We start from the raw sequence: 9246 nt of genomic DNA on the forward strand, positions 1-9246 counted from the left end.
CATTAATTGAGTAAACGACACTATGTTGATCTAAGTTCATACATTAAATAGCATGAATTAACCTAAAAAGTAGCAAAGTAGCCCCTTACCAAAAAAAGGTCTATAATGTTTGATTCCATTTATACAAAGCTCAAAACAGGGAAAAAACTAGATCTATAGTGTCAGAAATCGAAACCTTTCCCTGTGCAGGATTTGACCACAGACACGAAAAAGACACGTGTTGAGGGGATAGACTTGCTCTTCGCGCTGCCTTAGGTGTTCAGTACAAGGGTATTCACATTTGCCAGAAACTCTCTAGTGACCCATTTCATTATGGATTACTCTAATTTATATTTAGTTCATCATCAAGTTTAATTCTTTAGGACATGTTTCAGAATTATTTTATTACAATGTTAAATAAAAATGACTACACAGGTATGCAAAGGTTTGTGTATTTATACGTATGTCTATAGATGTAAATTAATGTCGCATAACTATGTAGTTGCTGATATCAACAGATGTTAATAAAACTCTAGAGGAATAAGTGCAAATTATTAGGAAGAATTATTTCTTGAAGTTACATATTTTTTTTAAAAATCCCTACATATAACTGTAAAAATTACTAAAACACAAATATCAATTAAAAAACACGTGATAAATAACCATAATAAAATATCGCAACCTTATAAGGCTCCAGAGTTCTGAAAACACAAACCCAACTCCTGCATTTGAGAAAGGAAACCTCCCGCTGCACCTGCTCCTGGGACCTGCACGTCCTCAGTGGGTCCCGAGCGCCCCCTGGTGGCCCCGCGCGCCCCTGCAGGGAGGTTTGCGTCTGGGCTCGCACTGACCTCGCCTCACTGTGTCTCTAGCACAGTAATACACGGCCGTGTCCTCGGTTTTCAGGCTGTTCATTTGCAGGTACAGTGTGTTCTTTGAATCATCCCTTGAGATGGTGAATCTGCCTTTCACAGACGCGGCGTATTCTGTCGTGTAACTGTTAGCTTTGTTTCTAATACGGCCAACCCACTCCAGCCCCTTCCCTGGAGCCTGGCGGACCCAGTCCATGTAGTAGCTACTGAAGGTGAATCCAGAGGCTGCGCAGGAGAGTCTCAGGGACCCCTCAGGCTGGACCAAGCCTCCCCCAGACTCCACCAGCTGCACCTCACACTGGACACCTGCAAACACAGAGACACCCTGGTCAGAAACTGCCACACAAATCCACAGTTTCTCACTCTCATGTCCCCTCACATGTTCTAGTTATCTATAGATCACCTTTTAAAACAGCAACAGGGAAAACCCATGTCAGCCCAAACGCCATGGTAAGTTCTCTGTGTTCAGTGCTGATCACCGAATAGAAACATCTGGGAATTCTAGGTCTGGTCTACTCTCTCAGAGCTGCAGGGTCAGGGCTGGGCTGGTTTTCATCAGCTGAGGGAGGGCCCTATTTGCATGTCTCCTACTATATAGCAAGCTCTGGGGTGGGACGCCTGAGGAGAGGGCAGTGTCCAGAGCGGATGAGAGTGTCCTGGAAAACACGGGTGGTAATCCTATCTCTCAGGAAAATATAACTTCAGATTATGTGACTGTGCCTTGATAATCATTTAGTAATCATTATCTTATTTCATTTTTACATATTTGCAGAACATATTTCATTGAAGTATCAACTTTACATTTTAAAGAAGATAAATTACATACGGAGCAGAGCAGTTGTGTAGTGTGTCCAGTATCACACATCTGGACAGAGTTAGCCCTATTATCTGTGTCTGTGCCTCTAAACACTGGAGGAGACTGCTCCCCTGAGACAACTCCAGGGCGATGTGGGACATGCTTAGTGAGGTTTTCAGGATGTCCTGCCTGTCATAACAACTTTATGTGATTTTGCTTCCCTAATTTTTGAGGTGGGGCCTGGTGGTTGTAGCATGGGGGTGGATTTATAATTAATGGTTAGCACCATCCACTTGCTGTGATAGTAAATGAGTTTGCATGAGCTTTGGTTGTTTAACAGTGTGGAGCAGCTCCACCCTCACCCTTTCTTTGCTCCTGCTCACACCATATAAAGTGGCTGCTCCCCTTTTGCCTTTCACTGTCATTGTAAATTTCCTGAGGCCTCTCCAGAAGCTGAATAGATTTATCATCAGGCTTCCTGTACAGCCGGCAGAATCATGAGTACATTAAACCTATTTTCTATATGAATTACTCAGTTTCAGGTATTTCTTTCTAGCAATGTGAGAACACACAAGTAAACTGGACATCTCCCTCATTTCACCAGGGTCCCCTGCAGCCTGCAACCTCCCGGCTAAGGAGGGGGATGGCCCGATCTCCATCACTGACACCATCGAGGTGCTGCCTCAGGCCCAGATGGTTTGTGATGGATGTCAGTTTACTAATGTTGAGTTCTGGGAGTATAATGCCCTCCTCCCCCATGCCTCAGAGATGAAGAAGCCATCCTGTGATCAACTCTCTCTACTTCTGTCTGAGTGCATTTCTAAGTGTCAGCAATTCCGCAGTGGTGGAATCCCACTTTGTGGTGTGCTTCCTTATTTCAGGTGGGGAAACGTCTTCGGGGGCTAGTCTCTGCTGGTGCAGTTGGCCCATTTTTACGTTGGTGGTAGCCAGCATATGTGATGCGTAGAGAGGACAGGGACCCCCATGGACTTATCCCAATCTTCATCCTCTTCCCCCTAGAGCTCTTCATGGGAACTGGGTCTTAGGGTCCCATGACAATTTAGTCATCATAGCCCTAACTAATTCGTGTATGGTCAGAAATCCTTCAAACGTGCTACTCAACAAGCCGCGGTCCCCAAATGTCCATTCAGCTTCCACAGGCAGGACAGAAAGGTCTCTGATTAGTCTGAGCTGGTCTGGCATGTTTTTCTAGGAGTAGCTCTTCTTATGACTGACACACTGTAGCCTACACAGTGAGCTCTGTCTCAGTGGCTGTTCAGAGTGGAGTCAGGAGGAACCAGCCACCTGAAAATGCAACAGCTTGGGCATCAGACTTTCACTTTGCAAGATGCACCCACTGAAGCTGTTCTTCCAGGACTTTTGGTATTTTGGCAGGATCGCCATACTCACGCACTGGGCCCCGTCCATCATGGATAGCAGCTGTTGGGCTCCACATAGAAATTAACAGCCTGCCCAGAGTTTCTGCAGGGGTCTCCTCTTTTCAGCCATTGTCTGGGTGCTCATGAGATTTTTTTTGAACCTTTTTCCAGGTTCACTGGGGGTCAGGCCAGACCAGTATTGACTCCAGTAGCACTGGCATCACGTACAACAGGCTAAGGAAATAAACCCAGATCAGTGAACAAGACAGAGTTTATTGAGGGCTTTCACGTAGGGTGGTTCAGGAACAGCAGGCTGGACAAGAAAACTACAACCATTTGACAAAGGTATGCAGCTTATGTAGTAATTTTTACTTAACACCCTCCACCTAGCAACTTCCCTTTAACCCAAAAGGAAGAGTCTCAATCACCCCTAAATCCTGTATTCCAAGGAATAGGCCAGGGGTTTGGATGTTATTCATAGACAAAAAATGAGTCTCTGGGTACTCCACTCCTTGATTCCTTAGCTTGGAATGTGAAACGTACATTTCTTTTTTCTTTTCCATTATTCTGGCTAGGATTTTTAGTAATACGTCGAATAGGAGTGGTGAAAGTGTGCATTCTTGTTCACGTTCTTCAGGAATATTTTGCAACTTTTCTCATTCTGTATGATGTTGTTTTGTTCTACATGGCTTTTTTTCCAGTTAAAGTCATTCATTTCGTCACTACCAAGTCTAGCACGTTGAACAAATCAATTGCATAGGTTTTTGCAAGATTTAAGACGATCCCAGTTCTATTGATTTCCTTAAGAGTTTTTGTTGGCTGTTGCATGTGGCTTTTATTATTTTGAGGTAGGTTTCTTTGATGCTAAGTCTGTTAAGGGATTTTTCATGAAGGGATATTGAATTTTATTGAACGACTTTTTTGCATTGATTGAGATGGTGATGGTCTTATGTTTTTTTTATTTCTAATTATGCTATATGTCAAATCATATTTATCGATGTGTTTATTTTAGACAATCTTGGCATCCACAGAATAAAACCCAATTGGTCATGATGGATTATCTTTTTATTGTGCTGTTGGTTTCAGTTGGCTAGTATTTTGGTTACTATTTTGTATCTACGTTCAGTAGGGACATCTCCCCGTAACTTTTTGTTGTTGTAGTTGTATCCTTGCGTGATTTTGGTACCAAGTGATGCGAGTTTTTGTAGGTCAGGCTGGGGAAGAATCTCTTCTCTTTAATCTTTTGGAAAAGTTCCAGTAAGAATGGTACATCTAGTAAAATTAGACTGTGAATTTATCTGGTTCAAAAGAGTTGGGAGATTTTCAATTTCTAATTCAGTCTTATTACTCGTATTGGTCTACTTAGGATTTCTATCCCTTCCTGGTTATATCTGGGGGAGAGGTGGTTGAATACTTCCAGAAATTTATTGATTTCCTCTAGATTTTCTAGTTTATGAGCATAGAGATATTCAGTACAATAATCTTTTGTATTTCTGTGGAGTCAGTTGTAATACCACCTTTATCATTTCTGCTTGTGCTTATTTGAATATTCTTTTTTCTTTGGTTGACCGACCTAGTTAGTGCTCTATCAATTGTGTTCATCTTTTAAAATAACCACATTTTGTTTTGTTAATTCCTTATATTTTGCTTTTTTGTTTCCATCTTTTTAAATTCTGCTATGATCTTTATTTATTTTCTTCTTCTAGCTCTGGGGTTAGTTTGTTCTAATTTATCTAGTTCCTTGGAGTAAATCAATAGATTGCTAGTTTGTAATATTTCTATTTTTTAGTAGACATTTAGAACTACAAGCCTCTCTCTTAGTACTGCTTTTGCTATATCCCAGAGGGTTTGGTATGCTGTGTCTTCATTTTTCTTTGTATTTTTAAAAATTAATATCTTAATTTTATTGGTGAGCCAATGATTGGTCAAAATTGTGTTATTTGATTGCCTCATTTTTTATACTTTTAACAGTTTTTTTTTTCCAATTGATTGTTTAGATTTTTCCCATTGCTGTGCAATAAAGAACTAACATCTAGAATCTAAGAAGAACACAAACAACACAGAAACAACAAGAAATTATAAATTACACCATTAAAAAGTGGGCAAAAGACATCAACAGATATTTTGTGAAGAAGACATTCAAATGGCCAACAAGCACATGAAAATAAAAAGCTGAACAACACTAATTATCAAATAAATAAATATTAAAACAACAGTGAGACACAAGTTTACACCAGTCAGAATGCCTATTATTATAAAGTCAAAAAGTTATAGATGTTGATGAGAATTCAGAGAAAAAACAATTGTACAGTGTTGTTGATAATGTAAATTAGTGCAACCTATGTGGAAAAAATTGTAAAGCCTTCTCAAACAACTAAAAATAGATCTATCATTCAATCAGCAATCCCACTCCATGCTATGTACCCCAGAAAATAAATCATTGTGTCAAAAACTGCTTGCACCCATATGTTTATCGCAGCACTATTTACAATAACAAAGATATAGAGTTAACTTAATGTCTTGCAATGGATAATTGGATAAAGAGGATGTGGTATATATACACAATGAAAAATAATTTAGTCAGAAAAAAGCATGAAATTATGTCTTTGACAGCAATATGGATGGAACTGGAGGTCATTGTCTTACGTCTAACAACTCATAAATAGAAAACAAAATATGGCTGTTTCTCACTTATCAGTAGGAGTTAAATACTGGGTACACATAGACACAGAGAGTAGAATAATAGACATGGGAGACTCATAAGGTTTGAAGAATGAGATCACTAATCACTTAATTGTTCCAAGGTGAGCTTACTTTAAAGTAACTGGTGAGCTTACTTTAAAAACTCGGACTTCATCACTATGCAATATATTTATGTAACATACATGCATTTGTACCCCACAAAACTATTAAAAAATTTAAAAAGGCTAAAAACCCACAAAAAATTGGGATATGTCAAAAAGATGAAGGAGGCAACTGGAAAAAGTTTCCAATTTCCAAAGAACTGAAAAAACTGAATATTAAAATAAATAATATAGAAATAGATTTTGACCAAAGTATTAAATAAATATGTATAAAAACATACTGTTATTAATAAATGAATAAATAAAACATATGAGAGAAGAAGGATGTTTATCTAAAACAGTATAATTACACAAAATTTTGTTGATATTTCTGCATTCAAAGTGTTGGAGTTTAACCTGCATCTGTAGATTATGGCATCAGCTTTGGCACATGAGAACAATTCTTGCTCACTTTAAACTTCAGAAATTTTAGATATAATACCAAAATAAGATATAAAAGTAGATAATTTCACAGGGTCAATATTTTATTAAATTATGTGAAAAACACTCTGATGTACTAGTGTAGAGACAAGTCTCAGCGCCAGTAATTCTTTGCCAAGGCCAATGCAGAGAAGAGTATTCCTAGGTTGTCTTCCTAGTTTTTTGTAGTTTGAAGTCTTAGTTAAAGCTATAACCCATTTTGAGTTAATTTTCCTTTTCATATGATGATAGTTAGGAGTCAAGTTCCCGTCTTCTGCACATGGCCAGCAGGTTATCCCAGCACCATTTATTGACTGGGTTGTCCTTTCCCCATTGCTGTTTATTTTTTTCAGGGTTGTCAAAAACAGATGGTTGTACGTGTGCAGCTTTATTTCTGAGTTTTCTATTCTATTTCATGTGTCTATGTGTTTATTCTTGTACCAGTAGCAAACAGTTTTTGTTAGTGTGGCTTTATAGTAGAGTTTAAAGTCAAATAATGTGATGTCTCTGGCATTGCTCTTTTGCCTTAGGATTACTTTGGCTGTTTTGGCTGTTTTTTTGGTTACATACAAAATTTAGAATACTTTTCTTATATTTCTCTGAAGAATAAAACTGGTATATTGATAGTAATAATATTGAATCTGTAAAATTTGAAGGGCAATATTGTCATTTTTGTAACATTATTTCTTCCAATCCATGAGCATGAAATGCTTTTTCCATTTATTTGTTTCCTCTCTGATTTATTTCCACAGTGTTTTTTAGTTCCTGTAGAGATATTTCACCTCCCTTGTTAGCTGTGTTACTAGGTATTTTTTTTCTTTAGATATTGTAAGTGGGATTGTGTCCTTTATTTTGCTCTCAGCCTGGATGTCATTGCTGTATTAAAAGCTACTGATTTTGTATATTTATTCTGTATCCTGAAACATTACTAAAGTTTTTTTTTTTAATCAATTCTAGGATTCATTTGGCAGAGTCTATAGATTTTTCTATGCACAGAATCCTATCAATAGCAAAAAGAGGTAGTTTGAATTCTTATTTACTTATGTGAATGTCTTTTATTTCTTTCTCTTGTCTAATTTATCTGCTAGAACATCCAGTACATGTTGAATAGGAGTGGTGAGAGTGAGTATTCTTGTTTTGTTCCAGTTACGAAGGGGAATGGTTTGAGCTTTCATTGATTCAGTATGATGTTAACTGTGGGTTTGTCACACGTGGCTCTTATCATTTTAAGGTACATTTCTTTGAGGTCTAGTCTGTTGAGGGTTTTTATCATGAAGAATGTTGAATCTTATTGAAAGTTTCTCTGGATCGATTGAGATAATCATATTGTTTTTGCTTTTGATTCTGCTTATGTGGTGAATCAACTTTACTGATTTGTGTATGTTGAACTAGCCTTGCATGAAAGGAGTAAAATCTACTTGATCATAATGTAATAAATTTTTAACGTGCTGCTGTATTCAATTTCCTAGTATTTTCTTGAAGATTTTTAGGTCTATCATCAGGAATATTGGTTTAAAATTGTCGTCTATTGTATGTCTCTGCCAGATTTTGTGTTCCAAGAACACACAATGAGGAAAAGATAGATTTTTAACAAATGGTGTAAAAACTGGGCATTCATATGCAGAAAAAAATGAGACCATATCTCACATCATATACAAAAATCACCTAAAATGTGTTCAAGGCTTGAATATAATATGAAATCTAAAATTGTAAACTCATAGAAGAAAATGGAGAAAAAAGAAGCTTCTTGGAATTAATCTGGAAAATGATTTATTTGGATTTGACACCAAAATCACAGAAAAATAAATTATGTGCAACTCCATGTCTGACAACTGGTTCTATCTAAATGTTTAAAGAACTCATACAATAGCAAAAAATACAAATAACCTGATTTTTAAGAGGGCAAAAATTGTGCATAGACATAGTATTCAAGGGAGGACATAAACATGGCCAGCAGGACACAGAAAGGTGCCCACATTGCTTATCATCAGGGGAGTTCAAATGAAAACCACAATGAGATATCACCTCACGTTATTTAACATGATTAATATCACAAAGACAAAAGATAACAAAATGCTGACAGCAAACTGGTGAAGAGGGAATTATTCAGTGGTGTGGTAGTAAAGGTTATTTTATAAATTGAAAGTAAAACTATTATGTGATCTGGTGATCCCACTTCTGACTATGTATTCAAAGGAAAGAAAATCAGTAAGTAAAAAAAGGTTTAATACAAGATTATTCATAATGGCCTAGAATTTTTTTTAAGGTTAATGAGCATAGGTAAATGGGTGTAAAAAGGAAATGTATACACATACAATGGAATATTACATGACCTCTAAAAATAGGGAAATTATAACATTTCCAACAACATGGATGGGCCTGGAGGACATAGTACCGAGTGGAATAAGCCAGACACAGAAAGACAAATGCTGCATTATCTCATTTACATGTGGAATCTAAAATATTCAAATTCTTAGAAGCAGAGAGTAGGAAAGTAGTTTCCAGGGCTGGGAGGAGGGGAAGCAGAGTGATGCTTGTCAAGGGCATAAAGTTTCAGTTGTGCAGGTTGGATGGGTTCTGGAGGTCTAACGTAAAGCGATGGGACTATAGTTATCAACACTGTATTGCAAACTTGATCTCTGGAAAAGGGACAGATCTCAGGTGTTCTCATCAGACACATACATAATAAAATAAAGGAGGAAAATGGTAACTGTGAGTTAATAGATATGCTAATTCCTTGGTCATAGTGAAAATTTCACAATTTATATCAAAACATCAAGTGGTGCACCTTAAATATATACAATTTTTGTTGTCAGTTATGGTTCCATAAAGCAACAAATTAACCTTACTTTTATGATGAAGGAATGCATATTTCCACATCTTTTCTCAATAAAAGTTAGAAAATATGGATAAAAAAACAAAAATATTTACAGCAGCTTTGCTTCTGATGTCACTAA

At 37.2% G+C, this 9246-nt stretch overlaps 1 gene segment (V, D, J or C); it reads right to left on the reverse strand.

The window, feature by feature from the left end:
• Positions 1-741: 741 nt before the first annotated feature.
• Positions 742-1374, reverse strand: LOC108517506 (Ig heavy chain V-III region 23-like). The segment is given in 2 exon segments: positions 742-1157; positions 1255-1374. Coding segments are annotated over 2 exon segments (447 nt in total).
• Positions 1375-9246: the final 7872 nt, after the last annotated feature.

Source organism: Rhinopithecus bieti, unplaced genomic scaffold (genome assembly GCF_001698545.2).
Source record: "Rhinopithecus bieti isolate Rb0 unplaced genomic scaffold, ASM169854v2 scaffold_41725, whole genome shotgun sequence".
NCBI classification, from domain to species: Eukaryota; Metazoa; Chordata; class Mammalia; order Primates; family Cercopithecidae; genus Rhinopithecus; species Rhinopithecus bieti.